The sequence below is a fragment of the Biomphalaria glabrata genome, chromosome 3 (assembly GCF_947242115.1).
Source record: "Biomphalaria glabrata chromosome 3, xgBioGlab47.1, whole genome shotgun sequence".
NCBI lineage: Eukaryota > Metazoa > Mollusca > Gastropoda > Planorbidae > Biomphalaria > Biomphalaria glabrata.
This window is the reverse complement of record NC_074713.1, coordinates 24,041,958-24,057,919: the sequence shown is the minus strand read 5'-3', so window position 1 is coordinate 24,057,919 and position 15,962 is coordinate 24,041,958. Positions and strand designations below refer to the sequence as shown.

Sequence of the window (15,962 nt, the reverse complement as noted above, 5' to 3'; positions counted from 1 at the left end):
AATACTTATCAATTTCATTTGACAGATAATCAGCCGGCTAAGCGAGGTCAAATCTAAAACGAGTTTACCGAAACGTTGGCAAAACGTTTGGTGACCTACTTTAACGAGATCGGTAGCTTCCGTAGATCTATTCGGGTCCACTGAATGGCAACCGAAGACAAAGATTGCATCATAGACTTAACAGTAACTGTCATGCTCCAGCGTGGCCGCAAACGCTGCGCATGTCCGAGAGAAAAAATAACAGGAGAGAGAGAGAGAGAGAGAGAGAGAGAGAGAAAAGTACACCAGGTTTATTTAGGGGCCTAAAAAATCTAGGTCTAACTATAGATTCTATTTTAACAAATTATTTTTTAAAAGTTGTGTTTGTCAAATAGAAATTATATTTAGTATCCAACGAAGTTCTCCCCCCCCCCCCCAAAAAAAAAAAAAAAAAAACAACCGTCCAAGTCTGTTTAGTTTTGTTTGAACTAGGGTAATCAGACCTATTTTGTTGTAGAAAAAGAAGCCGGCATATATAGTGACTTAAACTATTCAGACTAAATGATGTAGTGTAGGCAGCACGTCTTAGCTCGTAGTCTTTCTCTTGTCAACTGTCATGTCAGGGTTAAATCACTTGTGATTCCATTTGAGTACTTCCAGGATTGGATTTAATGAAGGGCAGGTGGGGCTACAGTTCCAGGGGATAGGCCTACATAATAAAGGGGCCTCCACAATAGAGATAAAAAAAATAGGCCTATATCCGAATTTAGACGAGCCAAAAAAAGTATACTTTTTTTTTCTAACATTTTTTCATATTTTTACAACTGACAAAACTATCGTAATTAAGAAGTGTACACTTGTAGCAAGCTCGGAATAAGTCAATACAGCCTTTCATCTAGGACAGTACGTCTACCAAGGGGCTTACCCTCCACAAAATAAAAAATATACTCTTTTTTTAACGAGGGTAAGAAAGATAAAGGCAGATTTCTAACTCCATACGCTAGGACCAATCCGCACTAGTGATCCTTTTTCCAACATGGGACGTGTCGCCTAAATCAGCCAGGAAAACCTAAGACTAAGCAAACCCTCTAATTAACATGCATAGCTAGATTAACATATGGCTACGCTTAGGACGCAATTATATTGTCTTTTCAAGTGACCTTTTGTGATTTAAAAGTTAAGTTAAGAACCTTCCAGAAGCTGTGCTCCGGACATTTAGGCCGGATACCTAAATGTATCCATAAATATGGCCTCTATTTAGTTCTGATAGTATTTTGGAAGCCTCGATTAATTTCTACCTAGAAGTGTTTTGGCAGCCTCAGTTTCGCTCTAAGAATGTTTTGGAAGCCTATTTTTGTTCTAAAAGTGTTTTGGAAGCCTCTGTTGTAGTATTCTTGTAGTAGTGGTTTGAAAGCCTCTGATTTGCTGTAATAGGAAGCCTTTATTAATTTCTCTCTAGAAGTGTTTTGGAAGCCTCGATTTTTTAAAATAAAAACTGTTTTGAAAGTCACTATTTTGTTTCATAGGTTTTATAATTCTGTTAACAGCATTACACTGCTTCCTTGAAGTTCGTGTAGGTACACCTCTTTTTGCCTTCACAATAATGTATATCAAATCAAGTAATAATGAAAACTGACCTCACAGATACCTTCAACAAGACCTTTAACATCCCTAAGAAAATCTTCGTTGCCTGACAGAGAGAGCTACTGCTGGTCTGCTGCAGACCGGCCTAGTCACCAGAAAATTCCTCAGTGTACAATTTTAAAGAGACCACAATGCATTTTGTTTCTCTCTAACGAAGCTCGATCCTGGCAGTGCCAGAGAACGAATATTAGTTCGTTTTTAATAAAGTAATAATACGTTTAGACCTATTTATATAGCGTCATTAACGAACGGAATGAAAACATCCAATGTTTAGATATCCACATACTACTTCAATCTGTTCGTTAATCACCAAATTGTCCAGTTGAAACTAAAATTAATTAATATTCCTCTAAATAATAAGATGTGGGGACGGCGAGTGGAATCGGGAGCGAAGAACAAACAAACACAGACACACACGCAAACACACCCATACACAGGTGTTGCTATGACTAACTCGAAGAAAGATGTACACATTTAGAAGTGCTGTTTGCTAACTCAAAGAAAGACGTGCACGTGTCATGGCGTTGTCGTCTGCTAGTGTTCTGGTCGGAAAGTAACACAAACAAAGTGTGTGAGGGGGACTAAGGGTTGATAGTCACACAAACAAAGTGTGTGAGGGGGACTAAGGGTTGATAGTCACACAAACAAAGTGTGTGAGGGGGACTAAGGGTTGATAGTCACACAAACAAAGTGTGTGAGGGGGACTAAGGGTTGATAGTCACACAAACAAAGTGTGTGAGGGGGACTAAGGGTTGATAGTCACACAAACAAAGTGTGTGAGGGGGACTAAGGGTTGATAGTCACACAAACAAAGTGTGTGAGGGGGACTAAGGGTTGATAGTCACACAAACAAAGTGTGTGAGGGGGACTAAGGGTTGATAGTCACACAAACAAAGTGTGTGAGGGGGACTGAGGGTTGATAGTCACACAAACAAAAGTGTGTGAGGGGGACTGAGGGTTGATAGTCACACAAACAAAAGTGTGTGAGGGGGACTGAGGGTTGATAGTCACACACAAAAGAAGTGTTGTCGACATATGATTTACAGTAGGGGGAGGGGGGTTGCAAGGTCTACCCATTGAAAAGGGGGAACTGGAAGATGACATCAGCCGAGCGCCATTTCACCAATCGTTCGACTCTAGGTCCAACCATAGGATGATTGTGATGGTCTCATCATCCTACAAGACAACAAAAACCGTGAGCGATGTAATCTTTTTTTTTTTCACGTTTACCTCCCTCTAGTCTGATTTTGTTTTCTCTTGAAGTGTTGTTTTTTAACCTGTTTTGTTTTTTTTAAACACTCATATCATGGATCTTTTTAAAAATACTCCTCCTAACTAGAATCTTGACTTTTTTTTTTTGTTTTTTTTCCCTTTAAAACTTGTTATATTTTTGTGAGAACCTCTCTAAATAGTCACCTGAATACAATCCCCATAAAATGGTCCCCCGAATGCAAGCCCCATAAACTGGTCTTATCTTATCTTATATAATACAGACGTTACTTCAAAAAAGAAGATTATTACGTCCTACGCGTCATGCATTCAGTCATGCATATTAACCAATGACTTAAATTCTGCCAAGTCACTGGTTTTCCTGGCTAGCTCAGGCAACCCATTCCATGCTCTAATAGCACTAGGGAAGAAGGAGCATTTGTACAAATTTGTCCTAGCATATGGGACGAGGGATGTGCCTTTATCTTTGTGTCTTTCAGAGTATTTTATTAAATTTTGTTTTTGTATTTGAAGATGATGGTTCAGTGTTTGATGTATAATTGCTACTTTACTTTTAAGTCTTCTATCCTAAAGGCTTTCTAAATTTAGTGATTTTACTAAAGGTGTTACTCTAGTCAAATGTGAATATTCGTTTGTTATGAATGTGTGTGTGTGTATGTGTGTGTCCCCCGAATACATGTCCCATAAAATGGACCATTTAATTAAACCGATTACACGCCAAACACTGGTTTGAAGACTAAACCCATCAGAAGACGACTTAACATGGACCCACCCAACAATGACATGTGACTAAAATGATAATGACCTACAGTTCTAATAAAATTGTTAATAGACTCATCATGTTGCTCACTGGAAAACAAAAAGTTGGGGTGGGGGGTGGGGAGGAGTTTTGAAAAAGCTTTGATTAAAATAATTAAAATAAAGGCATGAATTAAAGAATCAGTCAAAGAGAGAGAGAGAGAGTGAGGAAGAAGAGATTGAGAGAAGATAGAGAGAGAGAGAGCAAGAAGAGATAGAGAAGGAAGAGGGTGGAAATAAAAAAAAAATGAGATCACAGTGACATATTTCATAGGTCTGGTCTAAGAATGGCATTGACTTCGATTCCGAAGTGCAGTGCTTCACATGCCTACGCAAACCTAGTTGCTATCTTTATTTTTTATTTTTCTCGGCTCCTTAGTCTCGTACTGAACACGAGAAACGATTGGTTAATCATAACTGTCTTCGTGGAGACAGCTTGCCGCCCAATTGGGCCGAAAGGCGCGGAAGGATCTAAGTCTGAGAAAGTTTAAGTGAAATAAATATAGACCAAAAGAAAACATTTTAAGAGTTGATTTTAAAAAATATATTTCTTAAATTTAAATTCTTTCAAAACATAAAACTTAATCTGATTTCACATCTACATCTGCAAGTAAATCTGTAAAGCTGTAAACTGGTAAATCTTAAAAATTAAACATTTTGCAAGTTTTTTTTTTCACTTCCACTTTTTCTCGCGCACACCTCTTCACCTTAACACACACACACACAGTCACACACAGATACACAGAGTCACACACACACAGAACACGCATATACATTTTAAAAATCAATCAACTTTTTAAAGTAAGGGTGTATTCAAAGTGTTATTGATATACTGGATGGCTGCCTGGTCGTGCGGTTTGCGCGCTAGACTGTCGTTCAGATTTATCGATGGTCGAGGGTTCAAACCCTGCCCGCTCCCATCCCCCGTCGTCCTGCGGGAGGTTTGGACTAGGAAGTAATTATCTTCAACTCTGAAGGAACATCCGAAACATGTAAAACATTTTACAAACATTTTTACACAATATAACTTTAGGTATACGCATGCGTACATATCATTATCTTAATCACGTGTTTGTTTCACGCATGCTCACACAGACACAAAACAGCAGAAACTTACTAGCACTAAAAATAATATCTAGAAATATTGTGTATAAGGTATAAATAGTCTGATAATGCTGAAAATGCGAGATCACAAAGTGAGTAAAACTATATTCAATCGAAAATAAATTCATTCCATACAAACATGATTAAAACAATTTAGTATGTTCTAGCTACACTAATAATGAGCATGATTAAAACTATAGAAATCTATAATTAATATCTCAAGCCCACATCTGCAGTCTGAAACTAAGTGATCCACATTGACTTCATCTTAAGGTACTCACATACAGTAAAATACTGATAGATAAAAGTCATTTTACATTTCCGTTGAACATTTTTAGGAATGCGACTATGTGCCTGTGTGAGACGGTCTCGGGTTTGAGCGTCACGGCTCGTCTCTTGTTAAACATGCGTCTTCTTCACCATCTTCTTGCACTTCCTGTATTGGGGTCAACTTCTTGAATACTCTCTGTCCTGGAGCGTAGGGTGCTGGAACTGACCACGGATTAGGGGAGTCTGCCCAGAAGCTGCCGTCGGTTCTGCTCTGAAACAAATCGACGCCGGCTTCGGTAATATCATCGAACGAGTCGCTAAGGGCTTTGTCCATGGAGTTTTTTATGGAGGTGAGGGACTCGACTTTGAAAATGTCACAATCAGAGTCGTTATCGTCAGTCAAGTTCTGGAGTATGGAGGTGGACTTGACTGTTGAGCCGTCTCCACCGCCTTGTTCCATGGGGGAATTCCTTTTCACCGTGTCCAACTGAATTCCCAATTCTCCTTTGCTGACGTCATTTTGGATTTTCGAAGGCGACAAGGAAGGGGATGACGTGTTTAAGTCGTCAGAGAGGCTGCGCTGTTCCTGATTGTCTGGAGTGTTTTCTAAAAGATACATTTTCGCGTCTTCGACGTCGATGTCGTCGAATTCGGACAAGTAGTCGTCATCTGCTGTGAGAAGCTCCTTTTCGTCATCACGGCATTCGTCTAAAAACTGCTGGAACTCTTTCTCCAAACTCTCAGCGGCTTCAGACTTTGGCTTATCTTCGGGAATCGTGACAGGCTCACGCATGAGTTCTTCTGGGACGCCATCAGGCAATGCTACGGAGAAGTACTTCCTTGGAACGTTAGAAGTTGGAGAAATAACGGTAATCAATTTATTGCGTTTATCTTCGCTCTCTTTTTCTTTGGCATTGATGTGGAATACTGAAGTTTGAACAGGCTGCTCCATAGATCGCTGTATGTTGAATGTCACGTCACTAGTACCACGTGAAGTGGTGCCTTCCAGTCTTCTACTAATGATCGTGTCGTTTCTTCTTTCTGTTGGTCTGCTCAAATGGCTAGACTTTTGGCTGTGCTTGAAGTAATCTGGAAACTCCATAGCAAAAGAGTGGTCTGTCATTCGTTTCAGCTGCTCCAAAGATTTGATTTCAATATTTGGACTATCCTGGAGCACAATATTTGGACTATCCTGGAGCACAATATTTGGGTTGTTTTTGTGAACGTTTAATGAGGAAATCCGATTTGTTGTTTCTTTCGAATCCTCTTTTTTAGAGGTCCGGATGTCTCCCCCACCAAAGGTCAAAGAATTCATAATACTCTGTCGCGTTTCAAGTTGGTCGTCTTTGATAAACTCGTCCGAGGGTTCGTCGAAGGCTTTAGAGGACGCGCTTTCCTCTTTAGAGACATTTTTGACAATTTTGAACCCACCTCGCTCTATCTGTGGTTCTTTGGCTTTAGCTGCAAGGAGACACTTGGGTTTGTTGACTTCAAGCCTCGGCGCTGAGTCAGCTCTACCTCCAGTGATTACAGGCAAAAGCTTTTTCGCATCTTTGATGCATTTGTCGCGAGCGGCTAAAGTTGTGATAGGTGATGACGGTTTAGAAGTGCCGTTTGCCAACGTGTTCTGCTCAATGTTGTCGCTAATGCTAAACGGTTTTTTAAACTCTCGCTCGAAGGATTGAATCTTATACATTAGTCTCTTGGTTGGCGACGGTGGCTTTGCTGCAAGGCGATTCACGCTACTGGCAATATCTGAGCGCAAGAGAGTTTTCTTAGGGATCGGCTTGGCCTTTGCTTCTGTGGACTTTTTGACTGATGATGCATTTTGGCTTTGTTTTGAGGCATGACCTGCACGACTATTTGCCCCATTGGTCGACTGTTCAATGCCATCGGCTACAGGAACCGCTTCGGGAGAGTTAATTTCATTTCCACCTATGGGTTTGAGATTCGAACTAGGTTCGATGGCGTTGTGAGCTGCAAGAATGTTGATGTCATTGTCTATTTTATCCGATGACTGAGATGGGACAAAACCAGCGCTCTTATCTCTCATCTTCGTCTCCGACGAGCTCGACTGCGATTTCTTTTTACAATTGCTGTGCTGTGTCAGATAGCTTTTGCAAAACTTGTTTAGACGCTGTTTTGTGTCCAGGTCGCCGTGAGCCAGCTGGTCTCCGTATTGGCTGTCCAGCCTCTTCACAAATTTTAGAACCTTCGAGCTTTCCCGCGCAGATGCGCTGGCCATCGCTGGTAGTGTGCATACCGTGTCTATAGGGCTCTTATTTTGATTTTCGTTACCGCTTCTCGCGTTGTTTATTAACGGAAATTGACTCAAGTCTGAGGGTGTAGGGTGAGCCGTGCTGTCCATGTCAGTAGCAGGGGAGACGGGGCGTTGCAAAAGTGAGAGCGTGCGGGGGGCCTGGTGCAAGGTCTGGTGGTGTTTCCGAAATTTATCAGTCGCCTTCTCCAACTTTTTTCTATCTTTTTCAAAACTGGATGAGGTGTCACAAACTCGTGGCAGCTGCAGACGTCCTTCGTTTGCTGCTGACTTTTTGGAGTCTTGAATCTTGCTGTTTTTGGCAGATTTTAATTTGGACCCTCCTGTCTCAGCTCGATCCCAGCTGGCGTTGTTGTTAACGTCTAGAGGTCGAGATACACGAGACTGGTTGGGCTTTTTCACAGTGGTTCTACTGACATACGACTTTCTGTGGTTCGAATGCCGCATGACGCGAAATATTTTAGTAGATACGCGGTTCTCCCTTGATTCCAAAGGAGATTGGCTGTTCTTTTTGGATCTTTTGAGGAATCCAGGGCTTAATTTCAACATCTGCTGGGTGAATAGCGATAGAGTTTGCTGTTGTTCGTTGAAATAAGTAGTTAATGTAGTGGGGGATATTGTCTCGTTCAACGAGCCGCACCACTTTTTTCTCGCCTCGCTGTAGGTCTCAAATGATGGAATAGTTTTTTGTGTTGAAGACATGAACTCGTGAACTACAGGACACTGTAAAGAAGTATTATCCGTGGGCAGCTGATCACTATTTGTATTCAGACCAGAAGCTGAGCTGTCTTGATCGTTTTCGGAACTATTGATATGTGTCTTATTGCTTATCCTTGAGTTTACAGAACCATCATTATATAAAGTAAACTTTGAAGAGTTCTCACAATCATAGGGAACTGTATGAATGTAATCACTGACAGTCGGCGCTTTTGTATCACTCCAACGTCTTACGTAATCCAAAGTCCTAGCAACAAAACAATGACTTTTATCTTGGTTGAAACCTGTTTTATCTTCATCGAGGCAGCTTTCTTCAGCTAGGTTGACATTATTACCAGTGTAGGTCGCAACAGCTTTTGCGAAATTTTTACGAAGTTTAAGTTGTTTAGAAACACTGCAAGTAGCGGGAGTTTTCGAGGCGCTAACTCTCGATTTTCTTCGCTTTTTTCCACCGCGCAAGTCGCTTATAGATTCATGCGCGCTCGGCGTCCTCCTGACATTCTTGGTAAGTCCAGTCCCAAGGCTCGTGAGAGGATACTGACAAGCATCGGAGCTCCCTCCCGGCAGGCATTCGATAGCATCACTTAGTTGCTCAGAGTTTAATGTGGTGCTGACCTGCTTCGTTGATGGGCATACACCAGGATCGTTGACGTCACTTAGTGGTCCAGTGTCAAGATAGATCAAATCAGACTCGTCAAAGTCGAGGTCGATGTACTGCTCTGTCAAAGAACTGATTGAGCGCGACTTAATAGCGCCATCACATTCTAGATTTTCACACCACGTGCGATCTGACGAGAAAGTATCGTAAGGCGCGTAATTATCGTAGTGGATGCTATCTAGATCGAGAGACCATGGGCAAGTATGCTGGTTATTTTCATGAAATAATTGTGTATCGTTTTCTGGCTCGCATAGTCCTAATGTAGTGGTGAAATCAATGACCTCTGCTTCTTGTTGTTTGTCCTTCAACGACGGCATGTTTTCAGTACAGTCGTTAAATGAACAGAAGATAGAGTTTAAGAAGTCATCAGCTTCGACTTGATTGCCAGTTGGCCCTGCTTCCTCCAAAAGAAATGACTGTAGTGAAAAATCCGAATGCAGAAAAGAACGGATATTTCTTTCAGACAGTCCCGCGCTTTCCATCGCTTGCGCTAAAATATCTTCCGTCACCTCGTTTAAGTTTAAATCCAATAAAATGTCACCGACTTGACCATGTTGTACAAGATCTTCATTCACGAGCTGTGCAACGGACGCTTGAGTTGTCGCTGCAGCGTGCGCGTCAACGTGGATAAGCTCACGTGACCAGTTCAAATCCGAGGGAGTAAAACCGAGGAGGTCTGAGCCTTTCACTGGGGCCCATGCTGTTTCACACTTAGACCCGCTGACGTGGTACACCCTGTCGGCGGCGCTCAAGACGATCGGGGTGCTCATGTCATCGCAGACATATCTGTCCCAGGTGTCAGTTGGGCCCGTCAGTAGATGACAGTAATCCGAGTCCGGCTCATCGTCACTATCGTTAGAGTTGTTGACGTTTGCGATAGATACTTTCGTCTCTTTGGAACATTTCAAAACGCCGCAGCTTTCACGGTCTGAGCACACCTCTGCGAAATTTCTCTTGCACGATTGACGACAAGAAACTACGGAAGAGCTAGATTTTTTGCCTGAAAGAGCTACCCTGAAGTTCTTGTTCTGCGAAGACTTTGAGCCAACACTGCACGCGCGCACTGGTTTTGGCGCGAAAATATTTTTATTTTTAGCTATAATTATAAAACATAGTTTTTGAAGAGTTAAAGGGCAATAACCTCCTCGCGCATTTTCTACGCTATTAACCGAATGGCTACACAGATCCTCGGAATCAGTCACGTGGTTTGTGGACGTAATATACACAATGTGACTAGCAGGCGCCCCGAATAACTTCACGACAGTTATCTCACACAAGTCATCAAAGCCAGATAAAAGGCGGGGGTTAAAGGCCCCGACGTCGAGATTCTCACTGATTACTTTCTGTGTACGGGGCGATGAAACAATCTCGCCCCCTTTTTCAGCGAAAGATTTTGGAGATTGCGAAATGTTAGAGACAGTTCTTTCGTCCGGAGGCAAAGGAGAAACGGGCCTCGGCACGTTACACAGCTCACTCAGGGCGTAAATGGTTTGCGCCTTGGTCAACAATGAGCAGATGGAGGGGAAAGAGAATTTAGGCAACTTCCTCCTTTTGGGTTCGCCTTTAGATGACTTTAATACTGACTGTTTCTGCGATGGTTCCTCGACAGAATACATTTTCACTGGCGGACATTGCGAACATTCTGTTAGGGTTACACTTGACGTCTTGACATCTAGGTCGATCTTTCTCTCTTGGTCATTGTCAACCGTTGTGGTGAAGGTAAATGGGTTCCTGTATATGGGACAAGAATCTTGGTTTATTTCTTGGGAAGCCGTTTTACATTCCTCCAATTTATGACAGTCACACTTGTATGGAGATTGTAAATTCTGTCTGCGTGGATCACCGGAAACGCATTTGGCCAGTGTGTAGGCTGGGATTCTAGCGTAAATGGAGGCACAGCAACGAGAAGCGTCTTTGCATGAAGATTTTGCACATTTAGCAGGAGGTAGTTGGAGTTGAATCAAATCAATAAGCTTGGGTTTTCGAAACGCTCCCTTGACGTTGTCCTCATGGCCTTGACCCTCGTTCTGATCCTGTTTCATGGAGGTTTCTTTTTCTTGAGTCGCGATTGTCATTTTATCGGCATTAAAAATGTTTAGAACAGTATTCTTTTTAGAGTTACAATCAGTTGAATGGTTTTCGATGGCCGTCGTAAGGCTCTTTACGTCTAGAGCAGAAGGAATGATGGAAGGTGAAACGCTGAGGCTTTCTTGGAGAGGCTCATCGACTTTACTGATTAGCGGTCGTGGCTTAGAAGCCTCGTCTGAATTACTTTGTTGTATTGACTTATCAGAAGTGCACGTATTTGGTACGAGGGCTGCGCTCTTTTGTTTTTTCGGATCGTCTCTACAGCAGCAGGTACACGGTGATCTCTTCAGGTTCTCTGAGTGCGAGGATCGTTTCGAGCTGGTGGATGAGTCGGCGCTCCGCTCTGATGACACACCCTCTTTGAATCTCTTTGAAGGTCTGTCACAAAGAGACGATTCGCTGCACCTTTTGGAGAGAGACCGACTTTTTCTCGTTGAGCCCCTCCTGTTGAGGCTGACACTAGACCTTGAAGAACGACTGCCCGAGCTGCTGTATCTCCTCCTGCGCTTGTCGTGCTCCCGAACACTTCCACACGTGTCTTTTCGACTTGTCCTTGAACGAAGCTCGCCATTAGCACCAGGACGATGTTTGTGGCGCAAAGGAGATTTTTTATTATGTTTAGCGTAGTCAGGATTCGAAGCCAACGTGCTTCTTGGGCGTTCATCGCGGTCGCGCTCTTGGCCCTTTTTATAGCGGAGGAAGAGAGACTCGAACTCTGAGCGTGTTCGCTTCTTCGATGAATCATATTGATGTCTGAACTCAACGCTGCTGTTTCTTTCATTTTCACCTGACCAAATTTGTTTTGCTCCAGACCTGTATGTATGACATCTGACTAGATTATTTTCAAATTTCACGCTTTGTTTCTCCACACCAGTATTCCTCGTTAGTTTCTCGAATAATTTTGGCGGGTAATTTTGCCAAGATCTCTTCTTGGCAGAATTGGAGTAAACTTTCGAATAAACGGGTCGACGAGGTTTGGTTTCAATTGGGATCCTTAACTTTTCTTGCAATCCAGTGTTCTGACTTTCAGGCTTCCCTTTTGTTTCTTTCTCAGCACATGTGTTTGTTTGATTACAAATATCGTCTCTCGTTTTAGTCTCCTTTGCTGGCTGAATCTCCTCGTGTGATTTTTGATCGTCTCCACACTTTGCTAGCTCACCCAAAAGAGACAGTGGCTCATTTTCATTACAAGGTTCCGATGATGCCGTTATATTCTGTATGGGCAATGAAGAACCATTCATGATTTCAGCTTGCTTCATGGGCAGTGACAACTTGTGAGAACCATTCATGACCTCAGTTTGTTGCATGGATAAAGACAACTTGTGAGAACCATTCATGACCTCAGATTGGTGCATGGGCAGTGACAACTTGTGAGAACCATTCATGACCTCAGTTTGTTGCATGGATAAAGACAACCTGTGAGAACCATTCATGAACTCAGATTGGTGCATGGGCAGTGACAACTTGTGAGAACCATTCATGACCTCAGTTAGTTGCATGGATAAAGACAACTTGTGAGAACCATTCATGACCACAGATTGGTGCATGGGCAGTGACAACTTGTGAGAACCATTCATGACCTCAGTTTGTTGCATGGATAAAGACAACTTGTGAGAACCATTCATGACCTCAGATTGGTGCATGGGCAGTGACAACTTGTGAGAACCATCCATGACCTCAGATTGGTGCATGGGCAGTGACAACTTGTGAGAACCATTCATAATCTCAGATTGATATATTTCCCTATAGGTAAGATAGTTCGTTTTCTTCGACAGCGCATCTTTGTAGATGATGGCGTCTATCATGAAGTTGTCAGGAAACCCCAGAGCCAACAACATATTTGTGTATTCGGCCACAGCTTCGTAAATGTCCAGGCGACGCTTGAGTTCACCCAGAGATTCATTGTCAGAAAGTAGAAGATCCTTCTGGCCTATCTTTATGGAGCGATGATTGATCAAGTACCACTCTCGACCTCGTATTACCCGGAGACGATTGTTTATAACTTTCGTTGCGGTTTCAGTACGAGCAGCTAGCTTTTCGGTGCTGGGCGTTTTGACGTGAATGTGATGATATCTGGTCACGTCTGCAGTCTTTTCTTCTTCTAAGCTTTGTCCTGATTCCCGCTTTAGGCTCGACCTCTTCGACGACGTGCCAGTTCGGCGGTACGAGGTCAAGGAGGATGAACGTCGGATGTTCTGTTCGTATTTGAAGCTGCTCTCTGAAACATTCTTTACGATAATATGACACAATGAGTGCCGACGAGAGCCTCTCTTAGAGCTTGGTAATTTTCCAAGTCTGCTTAAGGGGTCAAGGGCGTCGCGTCCAGAACAATTTAGTCTACGGCAACAGACTGGGTTTTGTGACGTGCGACGCTTGAGAGAGTCACACCTGGAGAACTTGCTTCCCGTCTTGTGATGGTCCAACACCGCGTCGTCCAGTGCCCAACTCATTGTGCCAACTTCAGTGTTCAGGAGTGTCAGCACACATGCTTTGATTAAATCACGCGCATTGAAGTCTTCAAAGTTCTTTAACTACGTTCCAGTTGCCTGTCGTCAAGAGTTGGTTTTGTTTTGTAACTTTACATTCTGCCGTGTTTTAACGCTAAGACGTCAATTTCAATGTCATCATTCAATTAACTGTTAAGTTGAAAAAATCGAGGATCCTTGCTTAGAAAACGTTTATGAAATCAGTCTTCTCTTATCAGTATTACATATATGCAGCACCTCAGAGACCTGTTTAGAAAGCGTGGAGAAATAAATAAAGAGTTAGCGAAACTTATGTTATAAAAGTACATGAGGACCTAGAGACAATGAGATACAATCTGCAACAATCTTTTTCAAAATGAGATGAACATTATAAATAGGCCTACAGTCAAATCGTTTTGGTTCCTATAACCGGTTGATCTGATTAACCAGATTCGACTTAGTCGTGTGTATACAAATTTAAATTTAAAAAAATGAGTGATTGAGGTCAGCAGGTGGAAGTTCTTATGTTTGGACAGCATGATCTAAAGTTCAAATCAATTTCGTCATCACTTCTGAAAGTGAAAGCAAGGTCTCCTAAATGTCTGGTAGGGAAGTCAAGGTTAAAGGGGAGGGAGAGAGTTACAAAAGGCCGCATCAATCTCTTGTAGTTGGACAGTCAAGGTTAAAGGGTAGGGAGAGAGTTACAAAAGGCCGCATCAATCTCTTGTAGTTGGACAGTCAAGGTTAAAGGGTAGGGAGAGAGTTAAAAAAGGCCGCATCTATCTTTGGTAGTTGGACAGTCAAGGTTAAAGGGTAGGGAGAGAGTTACAAAAGGCCGCATCAATCTCTTGTAGTTGGACAGTCAAGGTTAAAGGGTAGGGAGAGAGTTACAAAAGGCCGCATCAATCTCTTGTAGTTGGACAGTCAAGGTTAAAGGGTAGGGAGAGAGTTACAAAAGGCCGCATCAATCTCTTGTAGTTGGACAGTCAAGGTTAAGAGGTCGGGGAAAAGTTAAAGCAAGTCTTCCTAAATGTCTGGTAGTTGGTAGGTCAAAGGTATTTCAGCCAGGCCTCTCTAACCTGTCGGTAGGAAGTGATGGACTCTTCCCATGACAAACAACTGAACATTTAAGTCGTTAAAAAGAAGCGAAAGCCTGTTCAGGTTTGTTTTCAGCACGCGATTATTGATCTTCGACGATTGTACCTTGATGTAAAAATGTATTATAAATATAGGCAAGTGATTTGAGTCCAACGGCTTATGAACACACCATGTATGTCGACTAGTTCTTTATTATCATTAGTTTTATTTTTTTAGTTTTACACATTTTTCGGGTTTTCTTTCAGATATGAAGCTAATTAAATTCTAGCCCAGCGGGCGGGGAGGGCTCCAACCCGGGATCATCGAGCGACAATCAAGAACGCAAAGCAAACGGCCGGGCACTCGTATTTAAAGAGTAGCGCAAACAGTTTGCTTGCCATGAAGCAGGATTAGCTTAACAGTCGTCCAGAAACTCTGCTGTATCGAGCAGGGATGTCATGGTGCCAGTGGCCAATGACAAACCTAACATGACCCGAGAACGATATATCGGAAAGACAGATATTTCCTAGACCGACTGCTAAACTGTGAAATTCTTCAGACGCTCGCTCAAGAATTTTTTAAATCTAGTCTACTTAGAACATTATTGCATTTAATCTCTTATTTAATATTATTTATGGTTCAGACATTGTCCTGTTATTGCACCGGAAATTTAGCAATAAATCACACAGATGTGCAGACTAATTACATAACAATTAAAAGCTTTATATTTTAGATCTACTAGTCTACATGACCATCTGCGAAACAGAGCGTTCTGGGTTTTGTTTACATTTCATGAAATGTTTACATAATGAGAGAATACGAAATCTTGAACTATATATATAAACAATGTGTTTCTAGGTTCATCTGATACCCTTCCGTTCTACTGTCAACTTAGTCCATTCAGTGCTGCCATATTTGCACACCATCGATGCTGAAACTATTATTGATACGTCCAATTTAGATTTCATTTTTAAGAAATCTTTTCTAAAAACGTTTGCATTTGACATCATTAGGTGACCAGGGGCCAGGCAGTGAATGGTAAAAACATAGGTGTAAGCAGCATAGGAAGCTTTGAGATTTAACAAAGGCTGCGGGACACACATTTGAGACCCTAATGAAAGCCCTTACTGAAGACAGGGGCAGACGACGGGAAATAAAACCTTAAATAGACAGCCGTAGGACACGGCTTTGTCTGCTAGAAGCGGGAAAATATGCAGGTCGCAATTGGGTTTTCGCAGTATGTGAAGCACTGCATTCATCCTTAATCTTCGGAATCGAAGACATAGCCATAACTATTATTAAAAATGTTCATTGTAATACTTGTGAAGAAAGCAAAGACAACTCAAAATGTTTTGGTTGTAAAATGTTTCACATTCTTTGGATGTTCCTTCAGAGTTGAAGATAATCTAGCCTAAAGCCGGAGGATGGCAGCGGGTAGGATTTGAACCCGGGATCACCGAGAAGACCGAACGACAGTCCAGCACGCATACACTACAAGGCAGCCATAAAATATTGGCTATTCAGTAAAGTTCAGTACAAATGTACAGGAATATCGTAGTTCACATTAACGTTATATCTCTTTGATGCGTTGTTTTGCCTTAGTCTTATAGATTAGTATTGTGTACTATTCTCAGGAAATCCAAAGTCCTATGTA

The 15,962-nt window shown here is 42.1% G+C and overlaps 1 protein-coding gene across 3 annotated transcripts; it reads right to left on the bottom strand.

The window, feature by feature from the left end:
- Nucleotides 1-4,180: 4,180 nt before the first annotated feature.
- On the bottom strand, nucleotides 4,181-15,171 carry LOC106078243 (uncharacterized). Of its 3 annotated transcripts, none has more exons than XM_013239069.2 (2): nucleotides 15,096-15,171; nucleotides 4,181-13,498 (listed from the first exon to the last, which is right to left on the bottom strand). In XM_013239069.2, the coding sequence occupies exon 2, from the start codon at nucleotides 13,214-13,216 to the stop codon at nucleotides 5,138-5,140; it is 8,079 nt and encodes a 2,692-aa protein (XP_013094523.2). In that variant the 5' UTR covers nucleotides 13,217-13,498; nucleotides 15,096-15,171; the 3' UTR covers nucleotides 4,181-5,137. The 3 variants fall into 3 exon arrangements, with proteins under 3 accessions (XP_013094523.2, XP_055880084.1, XP_055880085.1); XM_056024109.1 differs by having other exon boundaries at nucleotides 15,061-15,170; XM_056024110.1 differs by having other exon boundaries at nucleotides 15,056-15,168.
- Nucleotides 15,172-15,962: the final 791 nt, after the last annotated feature.

Excerpts from the sequence above, each read along its gene's own strand:
- LOC106078243 (XM_013239069.2), bottom strand. The coding sequence starts at position 13,216 with ATGAGTTGGGCACTGGACGACGCGGTGTTGGACCATCACAAGACGGGA.